The 27,795-nt window shown below is 38.4% G+C and overlaps 2 protein-coding genes across 3 annotated transcripts in view; one reads left to right on the plus strand and one right to left on the minus strand.

Moving 5' to 3' along the window:
• The window catches only part of LOC6038598 (E3 ubiquitin-protein ligase TRIM9), a 196,693-nt gene that overhangs the window by 160,292 nt on the left and 8,606 nt on the right, over positions 1 to 27,795 (minus strand). The window lies entirely within an intron of this gene.
• LOC6034167 (cytochrome P450 9e2) lies at positions 18,714 to 20,493 on the plus strand. Its single transcript, XM_001844416.2, has 2 exons — positions 18,714 to 18,988; positions 19,053 to 20,493. Exons 1-2 carry the CDS (start codon positions 18,777 to 18,779, stop codon positions 20,443 to 20,445), a joined length of 1,605 nt encoding a protein of 534 aa, XP_001844468.2. The 5' UTR covers positions 18,714 to 18,776; the 3' UTR covers positions 20,446 to 20,493.

Raw genomic sequence — 27,795 nt, forward strand, 5'->3', positions numbered from 1 at the left:
ATCGTAAATTTTTTAATAATTTTTCATGGTCTGACTCTTTACAGAGTTCGATCTCAGTTAATGCTAAATCATATGTTTGCTTCGCTTTTTCCAATTTTTCAATTAGCGTTTTATTTTTATATCTCCTTGTCGGAGCCTTTGACAATTTTTTTATAATTTTGGTCAGACTTTCAAAGTACTGATCCATATGATGTGCTTACGTGTGCTTAGGGCCTGCTTCTCGGGTTGTGATGGAACCGACCGTTCCCACAACCGACGCTTCCCGACGCTTCGATGATTTCTCCTTAGGGTCTGCTTCCGGGCTGTGTCGGTACCGTCCATACCCACAACCAACGCTCCCCTTGCTGATGTGATATTTCGCGGATGATTTCTCCTTAGGGTCTGCTTCCGGGCTGTGACGGTACTGTCCGTACCCACAACCAACGCTCCCTTCTAGATGATCTGCATCTGCTGCTGATACTGCTGCTGCTGTCGGAGCTGTTGCTGGTGCTGGTTCTGCTGCTGAATCTTTGATCCTGGACGATCGGCCTCGCGCACGATGAGGGTCAGTTCACTGATCAATTTTCCGTCAAGATGTTTGATAACGATACAACCTTTTTATTCTGTTTTCGGTTTTCAATCGTTCATAGCGAATGACTAACTTGCATAAAATATACAGTAGTCCTAACACGATGATCGTTATACCAGCGTAGGCTAGTATTGAAGTTGCGTTCGCGGTTTTTCTAGGTGCGCCGTTTGCGCCACGTTCGCATTTACGATGCGAATTATGTCTTCGTGCACCGGGGTTTTGGAGTTGTGTTCTCATTACCCATTATGCAGAGGAAAAAATTAAAAAAACTCGTTTCACTTGCGGTGTTTTAACTGTGTACTACTACGCGGCGCGAAAACTTCCAGGCACGCATCGATTCACTACGGCGTGGCGTGCAAAATTCTAACTCGGGCTCCTGGCATCTTCTGATCCGCGGCTCCTGGCAGCTTCTGATCCGCGGCTCCTGGCAGGATCGCCATGAATTGTTAGGAGCGGGCGGTGATAAAAGAAATCTAACCAGTTCGACTTCCAGTTTTAGAATGCCTCTTTATTTTTGTCATGGACTTAAACTACCCTGCTTAAGTCTAGTTACATAATCATAATGTACTCACGTTACATCTACATAACGTACAGAAAGAGATGGCGAGAGTCAGTCATACAAGTTATTTACCTCGAAGCACTCTTCGGGTGGTAACTTGTAAACAGCCGAATGCTCGGTGCCTGTTTGTTCAACATCTGGTACCCATAAAGAGGGTCAGTGTTAAATATCAACAAGGAACCGAGTGTTATGCTGATGATCGTGTTACTGAATTTGGGTGACAAGTAGGTCGCCCAAGAAGTAGAACATAAATAATTGTTCTGCCTCAAACTTTGTAATATGAGTCAGCAAGAACTGACACTAAACTTGTGTTGACCCACTACAGGATAATGGAGTCTGACTTGAAAAGACAAGAATGCATCAACGTTGTTTCTCTTTTGCGTAAATGTTTGTAAAAAAAACTAGGCTGATTATATAAATAAAAATATATATAATTCTGTTAAATTATTGATAAAAATTGTTGGTACCCGATTCACTACATAATAGACTATTTGTCTCACAGATTCACATAAACCCATTGATATTGTTTGCTAGAAATATCCAGCATTTTCATTGTTTATCTGTTGCAAATATTTTTTGAAGTAAAATTCTCCAATCCTCAATTTGAAACGTTAAGATGAAAACACATTTATTTTTAAATATTTTTTAAAGTTTATGTCCATCGGCTCTGACCAAAGTCGAGAGGGGGGGGGAGGCAAAAAAAACAACAAAAATATAAAAATTGAAATTACAAGCCTAAGTTTCAACATTTGGATGAAAAAAGTGTTTTAAAATGCATTCTATAATCGATTATAATCGCAGGAAAATGCTTTTTAACTGGTTTAAAGTTGATTAAACTTTAATTTTCATTAAAATTTTAAAGTGATTATTCAGGCCGACTTTGAAGGGGGGGGGGGGGGCGGGGAGGCATAAACCTTGAATTATATGTGCAACGACCTAAGCAAAAAAAAAGTTTGCTATTTTATTCAATAAAAAACTTCTAAGTCCGATTAGCTATTAGAATTGAATTTTTAATAATTCTTACGACTTTATAATCAGATACCTTCAGATTACAATAACCGATGCATCGTCACATGATAATTTACCTGTAAAGAAAAAAGGCAAAAAATTATAAACATTTTTCACATGTAAGAATCATATGAACATAATCAAATCATGAACAAAACGCCAAGCAGAAGATACTACTAATTCAAATCACTTCACTGAATTCTAGCTATAATCCCTCATCCACAACTAACCAGTTCATCAAATCAACGAAGCGCAAATTTCCGCCGAATCAATCTCACCCCCAGCCAAACAGCACCCATTGGCAACAACAGCATTAGTGGAGTTGAATGAAATCTGAATGAATCGAAATCGGATCAATAAACAAAAGCCAAATTCCTCCGGTCTGAAGCTGGGGTGCTGAGGGTTGGAGGTCGACGGATGTTCCCCCGTTGCGACCTAACGAGATCTCAACACCATCCCCGTCCGTCCCACCTGCTGCTGCTGTCCCACCACCACCATTCAATCTGATGCCAGTAGCAGTTCATCTCCGACACAGCACAGAAATGTAATCAATAATGTTCTGACAGCGAAAAGATACAACGAGTTAGCGCGACCATTTAGGCAGATGGGCTTTCGACGGCTAGGAAGTGAGGGGGGGGGGGCACTCTGGTTCCTTCCGTCCGACCCCCAACGCCGGATGACGAGATTGATGCTATGAAAATAAGAAAAGATTTGTTGATCTAAGAAGCGGGAGATTACGATGGATCTGATTTCGGGTGCGGGTGTTTAGAGAAGATTGTTTTCTTTGGAAGCCGCAGAGCCGATGGTGTTTGAGTTGGGTTGGGAAATTGCCAAATCTTCAAATTAAGAGCTGTGAATGTGACGTCAATTTCATAATTTCATCCACAATAACTCACTTGAAGGTTGTATTTATTGGGGTTTTGTTAAAATCTCAGGAAAAAGCGTTAACTTTTGCTTAGCTCAGTTGAGAGTAGAGACATAAGCTAAGAATTATACTGGACAAAGCTAGTTAGATGTCAAGACAGAGAATAAAAGTGCAACCCTCTTTGCTCTCCCGATCCCTCTAAAATTGCTCCGTAATAAGAATAAATAGAGTTACTAGGTCTTCAATTGAAATTAACAACCGTTTTTTTAACTCGATTTCCACTAGAATTTGAAAAAAAACACAAAGAAATCTCTGTTACTTTTTATGTATTTCCACATTCCAGATCTGCGCACGTGGCTACGGGACTAAAAAGAGACAATAAAGCACAAGGCACAAACGGACAACGAGCTGGAACGAATCACCCGTCCTAATCACGGCACAACACGATATTCCGTATCAAAGCAGAGAGCAGCAGATGTTGTCTGATCCTTTTGCCACAAGTTTTGGTCTGATTTGCTACTGCACCTGGACCAGGACGACCACGTGCCCAAGATTATTTATTTGGACAAGCCAGCCCGCATAAAAGGCTTTTGACATAGGGCTTACTCAGCAGCTGAAGGATTGGATTCGACTTTACAGTTAGATATTGGGATGTATCTGAACAAAACTGTTGTATACATAGTACAGAGCGGACTCGTTAATTTGAATTTCGCTACTTCAAATGTCCGCTTTTTCGAATCCTCGCTAATTCGAATGTGTTTGAATTAAAAAGCACTCAAACGTCAAAACTGAGTTGTTATACTAATGTTTACATTTCAACTCCTTTGCTCGTCGATATCCGAGCAAGTGGTTTCGTTGCTTTGACAGCTGTCAGTCGTTCTAATTAGCGAATTCAAATTCGCTCATTCGAAGGCAGTTCTATATGAATTAAAGAATCCGCTCTGTAGAAATTTAACCTACAACGTACAATGAAGTTTTTTGCTTTGATTATGGAAACATAAAGACATGGTCTTCAGATAAAATAATTTAACAATTTGTCTCATTGAAATTTTCCACATATATATTCCAACTGTCCAAAGTGATTTCCCAACCACGTTATATATTTCTCCCCAAAAGCTCTCTCCACTGGGAAATAACTCAATTGAATAATTGAGATAACAAGAAGAAAGAAAACTGCTCCTTCTTGCTTGCCAAATAAGTGAAAACTTTTGTCTCTCAACTATTTTGGTGAACCCAAGAAAGTTCTCGTAGAGCAGAAGACAAAAACTTTCCCTCGCCAACTGCACTCTCCATCCGGATCGATTTGATCAATTTTGCGTCATATTTTCCGGACTGGTCCATGCCAAACTTCGCACCCAGCTAAAAAAATCCGACCCCATGGGATGATTTATTGTCTTTCAACAACTGGGTGCAAAACAAATTGAAAAGAACTTTTCAAAATTAGACCAAACAGCCACCAGCCAGCCCAAGTGGGTGGATGTTTTGCAAAGGGGCATGTCCCAATGAAACCGTAATCCAATCAAGTTTTCTTGACAATCCCAAAAAATCCCAGCTCAGCGCGTTGGCCAGATTTGAATGATGACCTGCCAGGCCAGATGAACCTGAAACGTCCTCTGACGACGGCAGACGATAAATTTTTGCAGATGTTTATGCTCAAATGCATTAATTTGCCAGTGTCTTTTTTTTTTTTTTTGCCTTCTTGTATTATGTTGAGTTTAGGGGGAATCTTGCGGTGGGGAAGAGCGGAAAAGTCTGTTTTCAATTATCCACATCGATAGCTTTGAGACACGAGACACATTTGGTGATTTTTATCTGCCCCGCTCCTGAAGGGCCTGAACTGCACTGCTCTGCTCTGGCAGAATGTGTTTTTGTTTTTGTGTCGGTGGTCCCGAAATGAAACGTAATCCAACCATAGCCGACAGATGTGTAATTAGCGCGAACAGACAAACAAGCCGAAGGAACAAACGGTAGAAAATTTGGTTTTGTACAGAATGGTTTTGGCTTTCTGGCTAACTAAAATATTTGAGAACATAATCAGTCGGACTATGGTTCAACTAATCTGTGCAAAAATATGCAACAATATTGTATTAATATTAAATTTGAGATTTTAATTTATCCTATGAAAAGGTCATAATTTTGGAACATCCCACATTACCAAAAGTATCCATTTGTATAAAAATAGCAACAAAAGGTCATTACAATAAAAAAAAATCCAAAACAGGTCGTTCTTGCCAGATTTTTATAGTATCTGACTTTCCTGAGAAGTTATCAAAATATTAAAAGTATATCGCAGGGTTGCCATAATTGTTTTTTTTTTTTTGCAATGAAAAGGTCTGTCTGAATAATATTCTATAATATTTGAAAATCCCATACAAAATTCTTCCTAATTAGAGCCTAAATTATTTGAGCTTGAAGGTTAAATGTAACAAATGTTTTTTTTTTTTGTGTAGACAAAAGAAATTCTTCAATAAAACTAAAAAGTAGATCAATAAGGGTTTTTTTTTATATTTTAGCTTTTTTTGAAGAAATTTTGGTCATTAGAAAACATAAAATGAAAATTTTCCAATAGTAGTTTGTTCAAAAAAGTTTGCAATCAATAGTTTTAAATATATTCAAAGCTTTCTATTCCATTTTCATATCACAACAAACATTGGAATCTGTTAGATCGTTGTATGTTTTTTTTTATGAAGTTTCAAGTACCAAAACAAGATCAAGGCGTGGATGAACTATTTTATGGTTAAAGAAAATCATAAAAAAGTAAATAAAATCAGGTTTCGTTTGAATGCAGTTGTGTTTTCGTTGAAATATTTCAGTTTTTTTTTTGTAAAAAAACGTTACTTAATCCACATTAAGGTGGTTTGTGCCTTCCTCACATTAATCAACTCTTGATAGGGTTGTCAGGTTTTCAATCTTTTGTAAGGTCTTTTGATTACGCATCCAATGATGGGTCACATGATAGATGGGTAATTCTCCGCCAACTCACACAGCAGTTGCCCCGACCCCTCTTCGATTTGCGTGAAACTTTGTCCTAAGGGGTAACTTTTGTCCCTGCTCACGAATCCGAGGTCCGTTTTTTGATATCTCGTGACGGAGGGGCGGTACGGCCCCTTCCATTTTTGAACATGTGAAAAAAGAGGTGTTTTCAATAATTTGCAGCCTAAAACGGTGATGAGATAGAAATTTGGTGTCAAAGGGACTTTTGTGTAAAATTAGACGCCCGATTTGATGGCGTACTCAGAATTCCGAATAAACGTATTTTTCATCGAAAAAACACTAAAAAAGTTTTAAAAATTCTCCCATTTTCCGTTACTCGACTGTAAAAATTTTTGGAACGTGTCATTTTATGGGAAATTTAATGTACTTTTCGAATCTACATTGTCCCAGAAGGGTCATTTTTTTCATTTAGACAATGTTCACACAATGTTCTACAAAGTTGTAGAGCAGACAATTACAAAAATTTTGATACACAGACATAAGGGGTTTGCTAGTTATCGCGATTTTACGAAAAAAAGTTTTGAAAAAGTTGGTCGTCATCGATCAAGGCCATTCATGGTCACCCGCGACAGACACGGACGACGAAACAAAGAGAAACGCAAAAAGTAACTTTTTCAAAACTTTTTTTCGTAAAATCGCGATAACTCGTGATGTTTATAAGCAAACCCCTTATGTCTGTACATCAAAATTTTTGTAATTGTCTGCTCTACAACTTTGTAGAACATTGTTACACTCTAAAAAATAACCCTGCAAAGTTAGAAAAAACACGAAATTTTAAAATGAAAAATTTTGTTCTAAATGAAAAAATGACCCTTCTGGGACAATGTAGATTCGAAAAGTACCTTAAATTTCCCATAAAATGACATGTTCCAAAATTTTTTACAGTCGCGTAACGGAAAATGGGAGAATTTTTTAAACTTTTTTAGTGTTTTTTTCGATGAAAAATACGTTTTTTCGGAATTCTGAGTACGCCATCAAATCGGGCGTCTAATTTTACATAAAAGTCCCTTTGACACCAAATTTCTATCTCATCACCGTTTCAGGCTGCAAATTGTTGAAAACACCTCTTTTTTCGCATGTTCAAAAATGGAAGGGGTCGTACCGCCCCTCCGTCACGAGATATCAAAAAACGGACCTCGGTTTCGTGATCAGGGACAAAAGTTACCCCTTAGGACAAAGTTTCACGCAAATCGAAGAGGGGTCGGGGCAACTTTTCCCGATTTCGTGTGAGTTGGTAGAGAATTACCCAGATCCGGACAACGTTTACTTCAAAATATCAGAGATCCGGCCTCAAACAAGTGTATAAATCACACTTAACTGCCCCTGATCGAGAAGTATGGGAGTTCCGAGTCGGAATTGGAGAGTAGCAGCCCAAGACCGAGTTCAGTGGCAGCGCATTTGGAGACAGCTCATGACCCGGAGGTTGTACGAGCAGTAAAAGTAAAGTAAAGTAAGTAAGTGCCCCTGATCGCATAAATGTCCCATATTCACTATATGCATTTTCATCGTGTTAGAGTTCAGTTTGGTTCAAAATCGTTTTTTTAAGGAATGAAAAGTTAAAATGCCATGCTCCCTATGTAACCCAAATCCTCAGCCTAGAATCGGTACTTGAATCAGGTAATGTCAAATTGTTTCATGCCTCGAGGGCATTTCGACAAACTCTGCGCCTCTCAGTAGCTTTTCTAGCACGTGATTCAAAAATTTAACACCCCAGACGTGCCGGGATATTGTAGACCTGGAGAGGAAATTAAACCAAATCAATATCAGTGTCTTGCGAACCTTCGTGGTGAACGGACACTAGAGCTGCGGTATTTTTTACTACCTAAGCTCAGAGTTATTTCAAAACAAAATTCACAGTCTTTTTAAAGACTACCTGAGTTATTTTCCAAAATTCTAAACAGTCTTTTCAAGACTAACCCCGCCTGAAATTTTGTTGTATTTTACAAACGAAGCCATCTTTTAAGAGAACTTTGCTTGCAAAATGCGTCAAAACAAAGGTAAACGCAAATCTTCTGAAGATTTGGTCGTTACGTCGGTGAAGCGTTTGAACGCTAAACCGGCTAACGGAAGCAGAAAAAGAAAACAGCCTCTTCTGAGGTCTGATTCTGATTCTGAATGTGAGGTCAATCCTCCAATTCCATTGACAAACAGTTTCGGTGTTTTATCCGAAACTGATGACAAGGAACCTTCTCCTCGTACTGAGCCTTCTGCCGTCGAGAAACGAGTAAAGGCTCCGCCAATTGTAGTGACTTCCGTCTCCGATTTGGCCAGCTTTCGAACGCAACTGAAGAATTGCAAGGAAACTTGCAATTTGAAAGTTTCGTTCCAGCTTGGTCGAAGAGGAGAATGTCGCTTGTTGACGGAATCTTTACAAGATCACCAAACTTTTGTTGGTTATTTGAAAAACCACAAACACAATTTCTACACGTATGAGACCAAGAATGCTCGGCCATTCAAGGCGGTCTTGAAAGGTCTCTCCAACGACTTGTCGGTGGATGAGATCAAAAACGAACTTAAGGTGTTGCTTGGCTTTGCCCCATCCCAAGTAATACCGATGAAGAAAAAATCAAACGGGAATATTTCTCGCTTTGGTTTGACTTCACAATTTTATCTGATTCATTTCAACAGAAATGAAATCAACAATTTGAAACTTTTGGACAAAGTTCAGTTTTTGTTCCATGTACGGGTAAAGTGGGAGCATTTTAAGAAACATGGCGGTAATGGCCAGAATCTGACCCAGTGCCGGCGTTGCCAGGCATTCGGTCACGGTACTGATCATTGCGCCATGGTTCCAAAATGCATGGTTTGCGGGGATTCTTCTCACGACAAGGACAATTGTCCCGTGAAAGAAGTCACCCAATTTAAATGTGCAAATTGTGGTGGAAATCACAAATCAAATTTTGGGATTGCCCCATCAGAAAAAAGGTTTTGGATTCTCGTGCTAAGCATCAGCCGAAATCCAAACCGAAATTTTCTCAAAGTCAGGTTGTACCTGAAACTTTAAACCAAACGTTTTTGCTATCTCCCTCTAATGAGAGAGCTAGAAAAAATACTTCTACCATTGAAACAGGCAACGGTATTTCCTATGCTGCCGCTGTTTCAGGTACATCCAAAATTTCAAATCCTCTGCAATTCTTCCTGAAATTGGCCAGGTACCTCAAATTTCATTTGAAAATTTTTCTGCTGGCAACGCTTTGGGATCTTCTGATCTCGGCGATGTTACGTTTGAAAAATGACTTTTTGCAAAACTCACTGTTTGGTTTGATTCAAACAATGAGTAATGCTACATCCATGATGGAAGCAATCCAGATTGGATTAAAATTTGCGAATGATGTTGTTCTTACCCTGAAGTTTAATCATGGATCTAAGTAATTCCATCAATATTATGAATTTTAATGCTCGCTCTTTAAAAGCGAAAGAAAATGAATTTTTCAACTTTTTACGAGTTCATAACGTGCATGTTGCTGTTATAACCGAAACATTTTTAAAAACTGGCACTTATTTGAAAAGTGATCCAGATTATAAAGTAATAACTAATAACCGAATGAATCGAAATGGCGGTGGAGTTGCAATAGTTATCCACCGTAGTATGACTTATAGCACGTTACGTGACTTTAAGTTAAAAGTTATTGAAAGTTTGGGCATTGAACTTGAAACTTCCTTTGGGAAAATTATGATTGCAGCTGCATATTTGCCATTCCAATGCACTGGGGAAAATAAAAATTATTTCAAAGGGGATTTGAATAAACTTACTCGGCATAGATCTCGATTTTTGATCATCGGTGATTTTAATGCCAAACACCAATCTTGGAATAATTCAAAAGTAAATTCCAATGGTAAAATTCTGTTCAGAGATTGCACTTCTGGTCTTTATTCGGTTTTATACCCGAATGGGCCAACTTGCTTCTCTTCTGTTAGAAATCCATCAACAATTGATTTGGTTTTGACAAATCAAAGTCAGTATTGTGGTCCTTTAGTGACTCATGCTGATTTTGATTCTGATCATCTTCCAGTAACTTTTTCACTTTCTCATGAAGCAGTTACCAGACCCAATAGTTCTGTGTTTAATTACCACAAAGCTAATTGGGACAGGTATCAGCATCATATTGAGAATAATTTAAATCATGATTTTGTTTTAGAAACCAAAGCTGATATTGATTCAGCCTTGGAATCTTTAACTAATGCAATTTTGAATGCTAGGAATATTGCTATTCCAAAAGTCCAAGTCAAATTTGATTCTCCCATTATTGATGACGATCTTCAGCTTCTGATTCGTCTGAAAATGTTCGCCGAAGACAGTATCAACGTTCTCGTGATCCTGCACTGAAGCGAATTCAAAAGATTTGCAAAAGGTTATTGACCACAGATTCACTCTCCTGCGAAATGAAAAGTTCGCAAGAGATGTCGAACAAATTAAACCTTATTCCAAACCTTTTGGAAACTTTCAAAGGTTCTTAAGAAACCTCAAAACCCATCCCTTCTTTAAAAGATGGTGATAATATTCTATTAACTAATGGGGAAAAGCTCAAAAACTTGCTCAGCAGTTTGAGAGTGCTCATAATTTCAACTTTAATGTTTTGAGTCCTATTGAAAATCAAATTTCAATAGAATTTCAGAATATTGTTGAACAAGAATTTTCATCAGATGAAGTTTTTAATACGGATCTGAATGAAATAAAATCTATTATCAAAAATTTAAAAATATGAAAGCCCCTGGTGAGGATGGCATTTTTACATTTTAATTAAAAATTACCAGAAGCAACTTTAAGTTGCTTGGTCAAAATTTTCAACAAATGTTTTGATTTGGCATATTTTCCCAGTAGTTGGAAAAATGCCAAAGTAATTCCGATTTTGAAACCGGATAAAAATCCTGCTGAAGCCTCAAGCTATCGGCCCATTAGTTTGCTTTCATCTATTAGTAAATTATTCGAAAGAATAATTCTTAATAGAATGATGACGCACATTAATGAAAATTCAATTTTCGCTGATGAGCAGTTTGGATTTCGCCTTGGGCATTCAACTACTCATCAGTTGTTGAGAGTTTCAAATTTAATTCGAAGCAACAAATCTGAGGGCTATTCTACTGGCGCTGCTCTTCTAGACATAGAAAAAGCATTTGACAGTGTTTGGCATAAAGGTTTGATTGCGAAATTGAAAAGGTTTAATTTTCCGATTTATATCGTGAAAATTATTCAAAATTATTTGACGGATCGTACTCTGCAGGTATGTTATCAGAATAGCAAATCTGATCAACTACCTGTACGTGCTGGCGTCCCTCAAGGAAGCATTTTGGGTCCAATTTTATACAATATTTTTACTTCTGACTTGCCTGATTTGCCCCCAGGATGTCAGAAATCACTTTTTGCTGATGACACAAGCATCTCCGCCAAAGGCAGAAGCCTTCGTGTCATCACAAGAAGATTACAAAAGCTTGGATATTTTCAATTCTTATTTGAAAGAATGGAAAATTACTCCAAATGCTGCAAAACTCAACTTATTATTTTCCCTCACAAACCAAGGGCTGATTTTCTTAAACCAAAAAGTCATCACATTATAAAGATGAATGAGGTTAATTTAAAGTGGGAGGATCAAGTGAAATATCTTGGACTTGGTTTTGACAAAACCTTACCTACAAGGATCACATTGAAAGTATCCAGGTTAAATGTAACAAATATATTAAATGTTTGTATCCACTAATAAACAGGAATTCTAGACTTTGTCTCAAGAATAAACTGTTAATTTATAAACAAATTTTCAGACCTGCCATGCTTTATGCTGTGCCGATCTGGACAAGCTGTTGCTTAACCAGGAAGAAAAAACTTCAGAGGATTCAGAACAAAATTCTGAAAATGATTCTGAAACTTCCTCCCTGGTTCAGCACCAGTGAACTTCATCAATTAGCCGAAGTTGACACTTTGGACGTTATGTCCAATAAGATAATTGATGCATTTCGACAAAAATCATTGCAGTCTTCAGCTGCATTGATCCGCTCTTTATATAGTTTATAAGTTAGTTTTAAGGTATCCCTTTTCCCTTTTGTACATGTAGGACCTCCTACATTTGAAATCACTGAATTGCGAAAGCTACAATATTTCATGAATAAATGAAAGTTGCTAGTATTTAAAATTGAGGTGAAAAGTCATCGTTTGTGATTGGACACTCAATAATATTTTAACTGAATGAATGTACATGGAAAAAAAAAATTTGAATAAATATAAATTTAAAAAAAAAAAAAAAAAAAAAAAACCAAATCAATAAAGAAAATTGCTTTTCTACAATTTCCTGTACTCCTGTGCCGATTCTGCCAGCGCCAGCCAGGGAAGGGGCAGGGATTGAAGTGCCAAAACGGCGGTGGTGCGAACAGGCAGCAAAGAGCATGCTGGTAAAGTCGTCTAGCTCTCAGGGAAGGGGCACGAGCTGGAAACCGTTGTAATCCGGCAGAGTTGAAGCCTTTTTCGTCGCTACCACCACCCAAGACTGCCACCCGAAAAAGAGGTCCTCGGAATGGAAAATCGAGAAATCCATGAACCGTGGAATCCCCGCATTTCGAGTTTTCTCGACCCCATTTCAGGGGGTGCTGCTGGCCTTAACCCTTGATTGTACAGGTTTGTTTCGATGTTTGTATGGATAGGATGAAACAAACATTTTGGATAGTTCTAAAGTTATCCTATCGATATTTTTTAAGAAACTACACAACATGAACATTTAAAAAAACGTTAAGTGGTTCGTTCGTGGTTCTCAAATTCATGAACATAATTCACGATTTCGAGAATTGACGTTTTTCCGTGTTGAGGGTTAACAGCAAACCCAGACCAGCAGTTTCTGAAGGGATCAAAACCAGAAGGACCTCATATCGAGCGAAAAAGAGAGAAAACGCGAAGCGAATTAAACAGAAAATTTAATCCTTCTGCCTCCGGGGTCACAAGCTTCCAAGCTCCGAGTATTCTGGGTCTTGTTCCTGCAATGCAGTTCTGCTTCCAATGGCGAATTTAGCCCCAGAATGCGGAAGCTGTTCAGCGTTGATGATTGCCATATTATACACTCTCCCGGTTCCAAGCGCAGGTGAGCGCTCTGCTTCCGATTCCGAATTGGGTTACCAATTTTGGGGCGCTGATGAGGATTACAGTGGAAATCTTCGCGAAGAAATAAGAATTCTCCTTTTTTCCATTTTGTTAAGTCAGGCGTGCTATTAGTGGAAATTGGATTCACTGACAGTTTTTCAAGCAGTCGGTGTATGTAATAAGAACTGGATTAAATTCAGTTGCATTGAAAAGACAGTATAGCGTTTCTTTTCAAAAGCGTTCATAGTGAATAATCACTGTGGGAGCGTTCTTTTATTACGTAACGCGAAAAATCGGACTTTTAGACCCCCTCCCCCCCCCTCGTAACAAAATTTCCATACAAATTTTAAAAATTTTGTATGGAGCGTAACACGGCCTCCGACCCCCCCTCCCCCCCCTACTGCGTTACGTAATAAAAGAACGCTCCCTGTACAATTTCCAGATTCCTGCTTTTCAAAAATATCTTTTACATTTTTCCTTTTCTTAAACCATATTTGCGTCAAAATAACAAGGCAGAAACAATATGTCAGTTTCTTGAGTTACAAATTATTTTAACTAACCCACTAGCTCAAAGCATCCACTTCAAAAACCACGTCCAGTAAAGATCAAAATCTTGATGGCAACTCCGTCCAAAAGAATGTGCCCTCCCAAAAAAAGTGGGAAAAAGCATGACTAGCCACTTTAGCCAACGTCGGTCGGTCGCCATCAATGGGTCACCAACAACATGTGACGAGAACATAAAACACCGCCACAACATCGGGCAGAAAAGGATCATTGACCCCATTACAACACAACACAACAAGCCCGATGTGCCCGATGTACAACAACAACTGCAACTTTATCCGGGCAATAAAATTTCACCCAGGCCCTTCCAGGATTCGACGTCGAAAGTAAAGTGTGATGGTGAACGATGGTACACGGGAACATCCCGGGTTGAAGAAGGGAAAACTTTTTTTTCTCTTTCTAAGGAAACGAACAGATTTTCCCCTTTCCACGTGCCTATTGTGTGTGTGTGTTCGGGTTTGGCCGGAATATATAAGCGCCCATCATAGTTACCGCCAACAACCCTCGTTGCACAGTGCGAAGGAGAGGTTCGCCTTTGCGATGCATTAACTTTTTGCCCGAAGGTAGGCAATCAACGGAGTGACATCTGTCGGCAAAAAAAGTCTCTATTTGCATAATAACGACATCAAATGCAATTAAAGCTATCGATAACCTAACGATTACTCACACTGCCGACCAATCTCCCCTACGGCAAAACATTCTAAAAGTCCATCGCGCGGCCAACCTGATGGGTCGATGGGTTGCTTGGACCGGGAGAAAAGTACTCTTCCATCATCAATGGAACACGCAGGAAACTGCCACACAAAATAGCCTACTACTTTGGCGTTATTCCTGTTCACCCCTGCGTTCAGCCAGAACCGATCCTTCTTCTATTCTGACATGCAAAATTGTAATTTTCCTTTTATGTGATCCACTCACTCTTGGCACTCTTTGATTGCTTTTTGTTTCTGTGAAAGTTTTCCCTACCACCGGGGTTTCAACCTGATTTGAGGGATAATTTATGTTGGAAAGGTGGGCTAAGCTAATGGGATTCTATAGGTGAGTGTTTCGTGAAAACACTGATTAAAAAAACTGTAAGTATCAAATGTTCAAGTGAAGACGCTAAAATAAAATACGAATCTTTTTTTACTGTGAAGGTAAGTGTCCATTAACCATGTGAATGTTATTCAATAAAACACTCTAAAGTTTTGTTGACTGATTAATTAGTGTCACGAAACGAGGGCACTTATCACATATCTAATCAATCATCAATTTTAGTTCAAATGTATTTAACAAGTTTTTTTTTTCAACAGGGAACAAACTAAAAATATGACCAACCACCGGGGGTTGAGTGTACAGCGATCGCTTAATCCAAACCGAAATATTCCGCAGGATGTACACACTTTTTGTGGTTCAATTTAAACTGTTTGCCTTCCTTTATTAGACTGAATAGGGTTTGCTGAGGCCATTCTTGCGATTTCGTTCATAATTAGTTACGAAAAACTGTGATTAGTAAATTATTTCATGTTTTTAATTGTATATTTGGTTGAAACTTTGTTGGCACTTTCTTTACGACCATTTACCATTGAACCACTTCAATTTCAATGCATGACGCAGAATGTTTTCAAATTTTGTATGTTTCAGGAATTTTTAAAATAATTGTTAACTTGATTTTTGCCTTAGAGGTCTGAAACGGGTTTTATGCGGTTTAATCCGAAAATAAGCTTAAATTTCTGATCATGGCCATTCTTGCAATTTAATTAAAAACAGTTTCGAAAAACTGGAACGACCAAATTAATTATTTATTTTTATTTGTGTAAAACCATGGTGGAATCCTGGGTGATGAATAGAGAGAATGCGTAACGTGATTTTCGAATGATCCCACTTTGTTTACATACATAAAGTAGGAGGATGTTCAAGCACAAGCACGACTTTTTTCTTATTGTTAATGAGATGTTTTATAATAAGTAGTAAATGTTTTATTTTGTCTAGTTTTTGACAATTTTGTTGGAAAATTGTGTTTGATTTCAAGTTTTGATCGGTTAGAAGAGGTTTTTCATTTCTACGGGTGACGAAGAACTGCGGCGAGAGTGTCCTTCTGCGATGTCGCAGTTAAATGTCCTGGCTAATGACTATCTCGCCTTCAACTTTCTTAAGATTTCTCGACTTCAACTTCAAGTCCTCAAAAGCCACATATTTTTAATTCTTGCTAACAAAACTTCTAAATGATTGATAACATACTCTCTACTTTTGGCAAACAGTAAATTGGTTCCACTTTGACAGTTCAAAATTGAGGCCGTTTTGCGAACCACTACTCAGCACCCAGGTGGAAACTTTCTCTATGAACAAAGCTTCATACCTCGCTTCATACTTTGCTTATGTTTACAGCTGTGGGGTTGCTGTTGTAGAGAGGATTTGGAAATCACGTTACGCATTCTATCTTTTCAGCACCCAGAGTCCAGTTAAAAGGGAATAGGTAAAAAACAGGATTAAAAACACTTTCTGATCTTTTTTTTTATTTTGATGCAAAAAATAAATTGACTAGACAACATTTTTTCGGTCTCTTTGGAACCAGCTGTCAAGTAGAACCTTTTCTGTCATGAAGGGCAACGATGTTATTTTTTTAAATTGATTTTAAAATCCATTTTAAATCCGTTGCGGTCGTACAAAGGCCTTCGACTCAGTAAATAAACTTTATCGTCGTAATATCACAAATTTAAGCATAATTTTAGGACCCATTTGCGTAATATTTAAGCGATAATTCTCAATAAGGCTTTCTAGTCAGAAATTTAATAATACGTTCAAAGTATGTAATGTTTACATGGCAGCTAGGCGTTTGTTTGCATCAGATTTCCTATCTGTCATGGGAAGCGCACATCCAGCACTTAAAACGTTGTATAGCGCCAATCTGCGGAGTCGTCAGGAAACTAGCCTCTTTTATACCATCTGATTGGTTGTTGAAATTGTACTTCGCCCTTGTACAATCTAGATTGCAGTATCTCGCACTGAACTGGGGTACAGCTGCCGCGTTCAGACTACGTGAACTCCAGACACTGCAAAACCGTTGCCTGAAGGCAATTCTTGCAAAACCCTACCTCTACCCAACACGCCAACTCTATATTGACGCTCCGGAAACTGTCCTTCCGGTTCGGGGTCTACACATGCAGCAAACACTAGTTCACATGTGGAACATGTTGAAGGATGATGCTACCCACCACAATTTGGAGTTCGAAATAATTAACTCTATGACAAGACAAAACGGGGATATTCGGATTCCCCGGTCCAACACAGAACTCTGCAAGAACCGGGTTACCTACGTTGGAAGCAAATTGTTCAACGAACTCCCCAATGACCTAAAGGAACTAAACTCCAAAGTAGTATTCAAAAAGAACTTACGCCGACATATAAAAAACAATCTACTGAACGCTTTGTCCTGATCCTCCACTAACCAATATAAAAAAAATCTGCTCTTGTCGTTTCCGCCGCCACCAACCGCCCGCCGCCCACCGCCAACCGCCAACCGCCGATCGCCACCGCCCACTGCCAACCACCCATCGCCCACCGCCCACCACCAGCCGTTACCCTACACTGCCCATCACACACACTTTCGTCTGAACACCACCAAATTGAAATTCCACACACTTTTTATTAACATTTGAACGCCAAGATTAGCACTCTCTTAAAAGAGCAAACTTTGCTCACTGAGATGTGCAAATAATGTAAATGTTAATTGTATTTTTTTGAAAAGATAGTAGGTTTTATGCCCTAGTGCTTTTGTCCTACCAAAAAAATTGTACTGCAGAAAAAAATATAACTGCAAATAAAGAAAAGAACTATCGAGCCTAACCTCAATGCCTTGAGGTAGGTGAAAAATTCCAGTATAGTAAGCTGTGAAATTGCGTAATTCGATCTTTTCAAAAAAAAAAAAAAAAAAATCTCTTTCTAGCTAAAGTTTTTTGTCAGGCGACTTCTAGCTGTTTTTTGACTGACCGCCAGATATGTCAGCCAACATAATTCGCAGGGCTGTGACAGCTGGCGCTCGATCATTGTTTGCATCAGGACACTGTGACGAGAAGTTCGTAATTTTTGGGTTAAATCATATATTTTTCACTGGGCCTAGAAAGCTTTATAAGCATTCACATCAAAATGCACCTGAACCTGCATCTGTTCTAATCTCACGCTTAAAACTATATGACACTTGAAAATCTAAGTGCGCTACACTGCAACAGTATTTGCGCTTCACTTGTCTAGGAAGCACAAAAAAACAATCTCTGAATTAATATTTATTTGCTTCAAGCAAATTGATAAAGAAACAGTCTACCGAATGGCGTGCCCTAGAAATACGTAACATTCGTGGAATCAACTTGAGATTCGTCGTCTTCATGTCAATCATGTTTTTACGCATAATTTGTTGCAAATTTACATCAAATTGCAGTCCAATTAAAATGTTTAATGACGTGCAAAAGTGTTTCATTCGGAATAATATTTTTGTGTGTAGATGATCCTAAAACATTGTTGAACTCAATTTGATCAAATCTGTAGTTTTTGCGATCAAAAACGGCGTTCCAACTTTTTTTTCGCGTGTAAAAAAAATCACTAAAAATTCCGCGAAGGCAGTGATTTAAAAAAGTTGAAACGATGTTTTCGGTTGCAGAAATTACAAATTTGTTCAAATCAAGTTCTGCAAAATTTTAGGATCATTAACTCACTGGAAACAATAATCTTCCCGAGTAGTTGAATTATGCCCGAGAACCAGCGAGTTGAAATTACCGTTCCAACTTTTTGGGGCGGCTTGGGCGTCCGTGTAAGTTGGACATGCGTTGGGCGTTCCAGTGTAAAGCAGAATTGGAAGCTGTTTTACGCTCATTACATTTTTTTTTAAATTTGTATGGAAATTTTGTCCCGAGGGGTAGGGGATCTAAAAATCTATTATTTGCGTTACGTAAAGAACGCTCCTTAACAAAAAAATCTTCCTTTTTTCGAAGTAGCTCCGTCTTTAAAAGCACCTTTTAAGGACGACACCTCCGCTATCAAGCTTGGTCATTCAACAAATTTATCAATTGCCTGACAAACAGCTATGATAAGCGAGATGAGGGAAAGAGCAGTCTCGGCGGGTAACACTGGGTAATTTTGGGTGGTCAGTTGAAGGTGAGCCGCGGTTGGGGACGAACGTTTGAAGATGGAAATAGATCTTGGTGTTCTGGTGCCACTAGTCCTGATCGTGGGATTTCTGTACAGGTTGTTGACCAAAAACAATGGCTACTTTCACGACAAACCGATCCCGTCGATGGCAGTTAAGCCGCTTTTGGGGAGTACCGGACCACTAACGCTTAAAAGGTACACATTGGCAGGATTTGTGGAATACATTTACAACAAGTATCCAGGTGCAAAGTAAGTCGTCATTATCATTTCAAAATGGCTATTCTCAGTTCAGTGAGGTTATTTTTCATTACAGAGTTTTCGGACTGTTCGATAACATTACTCCGATTTTCGTGGTGCGGGATCCGGAGCTGATCAAGAAAATAACCATCAAGGATTTCGATCACTTCATCGATCACCGACAAGTTTTTGGCAACGGTGACAACGATAGCCCGTACGTGTTGTTTGGGAAGACGCTGTTTGCAATGACCGGTCAAAAGTGGCGGGACATGCGGGCCACACTGAGTCCGGCGTTCACCGGCAGCAAGATGCGTCAAATGTTCGAACTGGTGATCGAGTGCTGTGAAAGTGTGACCCAATTCCAGCTGAAGCAGTCCAAGAACATCCAAACGGTTGAAGTGAGCGAAATGTACAAGCGATTTAGTACGGACGTGATCGCTTCGTGTGCATTCGGGGTTAGTTTGGATTCGTTCCGTGATCCTGATAATGACTTCTACAGAAATGGAAAGCAGATGATGCGTTTTGAGCGATTGAGTGTTGCGTTGAGGATATTTGCGAATCAGTTCTTCCCGACGCTAGTTGGAAAGCTTGGAATTGATGTTATCGACCGTGAACACAATCGTTACTTTAGTGGGTTGATCATGAACGCCATACGAGAGCGCAATTCCAAAGGTATTGTTCGAAACGACTTGATTAATCTTCTATTGCAAGCTAGAGCTGGTCTGCTAAAGCATCAACAAGAGAAGGATCAGCACGCGGAAGGTTTTGCAACGGCTCTTGAGTCAGATCTCGGAAAAGTCAACTCTGCTTTCAACATGACGGACACGGAAATGATCGCACAAGCATTTGTCTTCTTCCTGGCAGGATTTGAAACTGTTTCAACGTCACTTATGTTAGCGACTCATGATCTTGTCCTTCATCAAGAGGTTCAACAGAAATTGTTCGAGGAAATCCAGGAAACCGAAGCCGCTCTCGATGGCAAGAAACTAAACTACGAAACGCTACAGAAGATGCAATACATGGACATGGTAGTTTCGGAAAGCCTTCGGATGCGACCTGCAGCGGTTTTCCTCGATCGCGTGTGTGTCCGAGACTATGTCCTAGACGATGGAGAAGGACTCAAATTTACCATTGATCGAGGTACCGCCGTCTGGATTCCTACCCACGGCATTCACAGGGATCCAAAATACTTTCCAAACCCGGAAAAGTTCGACCCGGAGCGATTCAGTCCCGAGAACCGTCAATCTATAGATCCCTTGACGTACTTGCCATTTGGATTAGGCCCACGAAATTGTATTGGTTCGAGATTTGCCTTGATGGAGATCAAGGCGTCCTTGTACTACTTGCTGTTGAATTTCAAAGTTGTCAAAAACGACAAAACTCCAAATCCACTGAAATTCCGCAAAGGCTTCACAATCGCTGCACCAGATGAGGATGTATTTGTCGATCTTGTAAAGCGCCAACCTTAATAAATCTTAATCATGCAAATAAAGAAATATTTCCACCCACACAATCAATAGACGTTTTCAGGCTCCATAAGAGAGAAAAAAAAATATTATCAGAAGACAGACTGACAGGGTGGGGGCGAAAAGAACATAAATAGAAGCCCGGTGGTTGGCAGTAATTTATTTGTTTTTTCGCAGAACCATTGCTGGGGAGTCAGTGTTGATGATGTTGGGGGGATTTTCCTTTTGGGCGTGCGTGGATGAGGCCTGGTGTTTTTCTTTTCCGATATGGTTGCCGACAGTTAGCACGAATGTGACGCAGGCTTGTACGGTTTGTTTTATGGCGCCCACGTCTGATTAAAGAGGATGGATTCTAATAACGTTGAACAGGTTCTGGATTAACTTTTGATGGCATTTTCTTACAAAAAATCTCTATATTCACTTACGTCCTATTGTTGGATAGGAAAAGGCAGTCAGTTCTAAGATCTGAATTTTCTCTTAAAAATAGTTTTAAATTTAAGTTATGAACATTTTTCAATGAGAAAAATCAAAGCATTGGCTACAATATTAACAGATATAAGTACTAATGTGACATTAATTGAACTCTCTTAACCCTTATTTCGTAACATTGATAAAAATTACGTCAGGAAATGTAGTAGGGTAATTCTCCGCCAACTCACACAGCAGTTGCCCCGACCCCTCTTCGATTTGCGTGAAACTTTGTCCTAAGGGGTAACTTTTGTCCCTGATCACGAATCCGAGGTCCATTTTTTGATATCTCGTGACGGAGGGGCGGTACGACCCCTTCCATTTTTGAACATGCGAAAAAAGAGGTGTTTTTCAATAATTTGCAGCCTGAAACGGTGATGTGATAGAAAATTTGTGTCAAAGAGACTTTTATGTAAAATTAGACGCCCGATTTGATGGCGTACTCAGAATTCCGAAAAACGTATTTTTCATCGAAAAAAAAACACTAAAAAGTTTTAAAAATTCTCCCATTTTCCGTTACTTGACTGTAAACAATTTTGGAACAAGTCATTTTATGGGAAATTTAATGTACTTTTCGAATCTACATTGACCCAGAAGGGTCATTTTTTCATTTAGAACAAAATTTTTCATTTTAAAATTTCGTGTTTTTTCTAACTTTGCAGGGTTATTTTTTAGAGTGTAACAATGTTCTACAAAGTTGTAGAGCAGACAATTACAAAAATTTTGATATATAGACATAAGGGGTTTGCTTATAAACATCACGAGTTATCGTGATTTTACGAAAAAAAAGTTTTGAAAAAGTTGGTCGTCATCGATCATGGCCGTTCATGGTCACCCGCGACAGACACGGACGACGAAACAAAGAGAAACGCTAAAAGTAACTTTTTCAAAACTTTTTTTCGTAAAATCGCGATAACTCGTGATGTTTATAAGCAAACCCCAGATGTCTATATATCAAAATTTTTGTAATTGTCTGTTCTACAATTTTGTAGAACACTGTTACACTCTAAAAAATAACCCTGCAAAGTTAGAAAAAAACACAAAATTTTAAAATGAAAAATTTTGTTTTAAATGAAAAAATGACCCTTCTGGGTCAATGTAGATTTGTAAAGTACATTAAATTTCCCGTAAAATGACCTGTTCCAAATTTTTTTACAGTCAAGTAACGGAAAATGGGAGAATTTTTAAAACTTTTTTATTGTTTTTTTCGATGAACAATACGTTTTTTCGGAATTCTGAGTACGCCATCAAATCGGGCGTCTAATTTTACGTAAAAGTCCCTTTGACACCAAATTTCTATCTCATCACCGTTTCAGGCTGCAAATTGTTGAAAAACACCTCTTTCTTCGCATGTTCAAAAATGGAAGGGGTCGTACCGCCCCTCCGTCACAATATATCAAAAAACGGACCTCGGATTCGTGATCAGGGACAAAAGTTACCCCTTAGGACAAAGTTTCACGCAAATCGAAGAGGGGTCGGGGCAACTTTTCCCGATTTCGTGTGAGTTGGTAGAGAATTACCCAGTAATGCAATGATCATCAGGCAGATTACGAATTATATATTTAAAATATCAATAATTCAAATCTGGCAATCGAGCCTCGAGATAAAACGAAATTTATTAATGACGTCAAAGATCATCTTTTTTTTAAACTTCAAAAAACACATTTAAACGTATTCTACAAAGTACACGTTTTCAAACAAAGTGTAACACACTCAAGTACCTTCAGCTGCTGGGTCTGCCTGGTCCTTCCAAACCACAACAGGTTCCACGACAATCAGCGTCGTGAGACACACATCGATCGTCTTAAAGTCCTTGGCCACATGTACCAGCCCAGGCCCAGGCCCAAGCACCCAGGCTGGGGGCCAGTTTGGTTGATTGCCTTTCTCGTTTACCTTACTCTCGCAATACGACCAGAACAAGTCTGACAAACTGTAAAGAGGTAGAGGTATAAACGCAAAAGCTCAACGATCCACGAAAAAAAGTGCCAATCATTTTTTTACACTTGGTTCAAGTGGTGTTCGTTGGGTGCCTGGGAATGATAGCTTTCTTTTTACGACAAGGGCAGACTTGAGAAGTCTGACAAAATATTTTTGAGAAAAAAACAAGCGTCGCTTGAAACTGCATTTCGTGTGCCATATCTGAAAAGAATAAGTGCACTTTTATTAGCATGATTCGTAAAAATATTTTGGAAACGCTGCTGGCGCCACGGAGATCATCGAGTTTCGGATGGCCAAGCTGCCAGAGTGAAGGACGTCTGGCGATAAATTTGGGTCAGCTGACGATTTTTCGAACAAAAAGACACACAAAATTGCGAACCATGGTTGCAGAAATTGTATTGATTAGCAGCCGGAACCCCTGTACAAACAAGGGGCGCGAAGTGGCATTCCTTTTATAGAGTCTCTGGAATTGCATTTTTGTACCACAATCAAGAAGGGGGAGGCCAATCATAATTCATGGCGGCGCACTTGTGCATGCAAACATGAAATTCCCCAATAATAAAACGAACATATGTTGACAAATATATCTTGCCGTCGTTCGACATTTCCCATTTCGAGGTTGCCGGCGCAAGTGAATGAAAGTAAGGCACGGAATCCAAAGGGAACGCGAACCCTAGTTTACTCTATCGTCCTGCTTGCATTACTTGTCTGATACGCGGGAAACCGTTCCATTGGATAGCTTTGGGAAGGTTGTAACAATCAAAACAAAGCTGGATTTCAATAGTTTCCCAACAACTTGCGATGTTTATAGTCAATTTTTAACGGTTTTGCTCTCAAAGGTAGAGTAAATCGTACACCCAAACAATATATCTCTGACAAACGATGTAAAGTAATCTGTTCTTTTCTTTGTTCTGCTAATCTTATCTAATTCTTGACGCAATTTCTAGTGAGGTCGTCAAGACTTTTATTGTGAGATCCGTATTGACCTTTACCTCAAATCTGAAAAAAAACCCAATGACCTCGCATGGCTCCAGTTCGAACCTCGTTGGCATCAATATCTGTACTTTGTTTTACCAAAATCAAACTCACACCAAACCACGGTGGCGCCACCGCTATCGGAAAATTCGTTCCTTCCAGAAAGAAGTCCCTCTACGTTCACGGTGCAGGACGAGTGCGAGGGGTGCCTTCCGTCGTCGTTACGTACAGCGCGCAATTTTTCACCCCTTGCATTAGAGGGTTCCACATACCTACCTGCCTGCAGGCAGACCGAAATCAGCTCTACATGAGCCATAAGATGTGGGAAACGAATAGAGCCAGTGGCGCAAACTGCTTTGCATCATCACCATTGAAGCGAAGCATTGAAAAGGAGATTTTTTTGAAAAAAAAAACAGTTTATATTGTTCAAATTCATCGAAAATCTTCATTTCAAACTGTCGTCGATAGCTATCTCGTGGTAAACTAAAATTGATGGCATTTGTCGTCTTTTTCATAAGCTGAGTTCCATTCGTTTCGTCGTGTGTCCCTTTTTCAGCGCTCATATTTCCCTCCAAAATTGAAGGGACGAAGCGAAAACACTCTCTCTCTCCTTTTGGGATAGATAAGAGGGATGGAAATAAACTGCAATAATAAAAATATACGTACGTCGACGAGAGATGTAATTCTATACTGCAGTGCCGGTACGAAAACCGTTCGGTGATCAACGGAGTAAACCATATAAATACAGATGGCACCACGGCGAACGAACGATAGATGGATTCATCCTGTCGTCCGCGTTTGGCGCGGATTGCGAGGGAGTGATGAAAGTTGGGAGGGTCCTGAGGATGATTAGAATATTGCAGCTTCTTGCAAAGTTATTCGTTTCAGATCGGAGATACTGATCTGATTGAATGTCTAGATGAAAGTTCATGGAAAACCCATCCAATCATTGAATCAGCTAATATACAGACACAATTTTCTTGTAAGCAACTCCAATATAAAGACAAAATTGAAAAAAATTACTTATTCCACCTTACCAACATAGTATGTTGTATGTGTCTTCCTCACTCCTTACCAAAAATGTGTCACATAAAGATCAGGAAATAATTGACATCTAACATCAAACAAAAAATCCGACACCAACAAAGTATATGAATATCACTTAAGTAGTCATAACTTGAGACAGGATTGTGAGATCTTATGATTATTCCAGGGTTGTTACGGACGGCGCTGATCGCGCGGATAGCGCGAATCTGGCACGGATTTGCTGGCTAATTTTGCTCAGGCGCGGATTTCGCGCGGATGGCAATTTTGAAAATGTTTGTTTGTAAATGAAAAATGAAGATAAAGATTATGTAGAAATTATTTTTTATACGTTTCTTGTTATTTCTTAACATCTCTGGCTCTGAATATTTAATTTCTTTTTAGTTTTGAGTAATGATTTTTAACCTTATTTATTTTTAATTTTATACTGGATTAATTCAATTTTTAATTTTGTAAATCAAATATTACAAACTTTTCCCGAAGATATAGATATTAGAATGTGTAACAAAAACTATTATTGGGGCTTGTTCTGGTGGGCGCCAAATATGAGCTTAATTGGACGTAACAGAAGCTGGCCTCCACTTTCGAATTCTGGAATGAATTTTAATCGGTAGAAATATTTTTTTTTCTAAATTTAAACATTCTTGGCGAAATTAAACAGATCAGAACATTCCAAATTCAAAGCTTCATAAATTCAAAAAATCGAAAAAAAATAATTCTTTTAATAACAAAAATAATCACAAAAAAATCAAACTTTTTACTTTTTTCGAAATTTCTAAAATCGTAATTTAAAAATATCTTAAGCAATCTGAAATTCAAAATACCAAAAATTTGGGTAATCGAATATTTGAAGATTTAAAAAAGATCAAAATTAAAAAGTCAAAGTTTAAAAACTAAAAAATATCAAATTCAAAACAATATAGAAAAAAAATCTCAAATCTAAAATGATTTTAGTATCCTTAAGCTTAAAAATTCTAAAATCCTAAATTCTAAAATTCTAAAATTCTAAAATCCGAAAATTCTAAAATTCTAAAATGTTTTTATTTTTAAATTCTTGAATTCCACAATTTCTGAAGTCCTATTTTATGTAAGAGATTTTGAAATTATTAGAAGACATTATTTTAAATATCGGAAATAAAATTTCTTTCAGAGTGAAATTTTAGCGAGGATTTTAGATTACAAACTGTATAAAAATTATTAGATTTTGAATATTTAGACTTTCGAAATTTAAAATTTTATTATATTAGATTTTGATTTAATTTTGAGGTTATATTTTTGAAGTTAAATTTTTTGGTTTTTAAATATTGTATTTTCTATTTTGAAGATTGTTTTTTCATGACCCTTGCCTTGACCGTCTCTTGAGGATTTTTTTTAAATAGATTTGTAGCCTTTAAACATAAAACGAGTTTTTTTTTAATAAAATACTTTCTGAATTAGTTTTTCTTCATTAAAAAATAAAATTTCTTAATTCGTCGCCATCGTGCTAACTTGTCGTACGTGCATTTTGGGCCAAATTGAGTTAAGAACGCCATTTTGTGCAGCTCACAATGCCTCACCTTTTGACCTTCACAGATCCCCAAAATTCGATTTCAATCCTGAGATATTCAACAAAAACCGAAAAAACTCCGTGCATTTTTGTCACTTCACATATGAAAGTAGTTTCAATCTTGTCGTGTTATCTTGTCACTCCATGAAAATTGATGTAAGTGCGACAAAAGGCCAAGGGGATTTCAGGCTAGGAAAGTCAGGATGCGTTTGTCGCACGTACAAACTAGACTACCGTAAACATTTGTAATTAAAACTCTGGACTCCAGCAACCAACTTCAACCAAACTTTGGGACAATGCACAGAATGATCAGCCAAACAAAACGTGTTTGTTATTGTTTACATTGCGTGCTCTCGTTTTTGAATATTCAAGGTCAAACATTAAAACGCGTTTTTCTCGGAACGTCAAAATGGCGAGTGCGACAAGATAGCACGACGACGTCGAAATGTTGGTCGCGATATTCTTTTATATGGCGTTGATTTTGCGCGGTTTCGAATTTTAGGTCGGCACGGATTTGGCGCGGATTTTTTTTTTTTTTCGACTCTCCCGTAACAACTCTGTGGGTCTCGTGGCGCAGGGGTAGCGGCTTCGGCTGCCGATTCCGATGATGCTATGAGACGCGGGTTCGATTCCCGCCTTATCCACTGAGCTTCTATCGGATGGTGAAGTAAAACGTCGGTCCCGGTTTCTCCTGTCTCGTCAGAGGCGCTGGAGCAGAAATCCCACGTTAGAGGAAGGCCATGCCTCGGGGGCCGTAGTGCCAATAGTTTCGTTTCGTTTCGTAACAACTCTGTTATTCGATTATCTATCAAATGATATAAAACCAAAAAAAAATGTATTCAAACAAAATTAAAAATATGTATTATTTTTATATTCATTTTTATTTCATGACATTGGGCTCTCTAAAAGATTGTTTTATTTAATTTAAGGTTTTTTTTTATTCTTTTCAACTTTACCAGTTCTTTGTAAATTATTTCAATTGGATGTATGGGCTTACAGATATAAGCTTATTACATTGCTCATAACTGAAAACATAATATTTTTTCAGTGTAGTATAGTAACCTGGATAGAAAATTAGCATAAATCATTAAATAACGAGTTATTTTGAAAAGTGATCAAAGACAATCTTATGGGAAATTGGACGAGCTTTCCGGTAAAAACATTTTCGAGACTGAAAAATCAAATCTGTCATTGCCAAAAACAATCAGAACCCCTATTTTTCAACATTTTTATTATTAAAACCGCTCCACAAGGATTGGATTTAGGACAATGGTCAATATGGAGACTTTTATGTAAAATTGTCTGTAGAATCAACTCTTGTGTTTGGTTTTTGAAAATTTTGATGTTTAGAGCACTTTTGAAAAAAGCTGTTTCAGTAAATG

Source organism: Culex quinquefasciatus, chromosome 2 (assembly GCF_015732765.1).
Source record: "Culex quinquefasciatus strain JHB chromosome 2, VPISU_Cqui_1.0_pri_paternal, whole genome shotgun sequence".
Classification (NCBI taxonomy): domain Eukaryota; kingdom Metazoa; phylum Arthropoda; class Insecta; order Diptera; family Culicidae; genus Culex; species Culex quinquefasciatus.

Excerpts from the sequence above, each read along its gene's own strand:
- LOC6034167 (XM_001844416.2), top strand. The coding sequence starts at position 18,777 with ATGGAAATAGATCTTGGTGTTCTGGTGCCACTAGTCCTGATCGTGGGA. Across the intron at positions 18,989-19,052 it reads AACAAGTATCCAGGTGCAAA|AGTTTTCGGACTGTTCGATA; the intron begins GTAAGTCGTCAT and ends TTTTCATTACAG.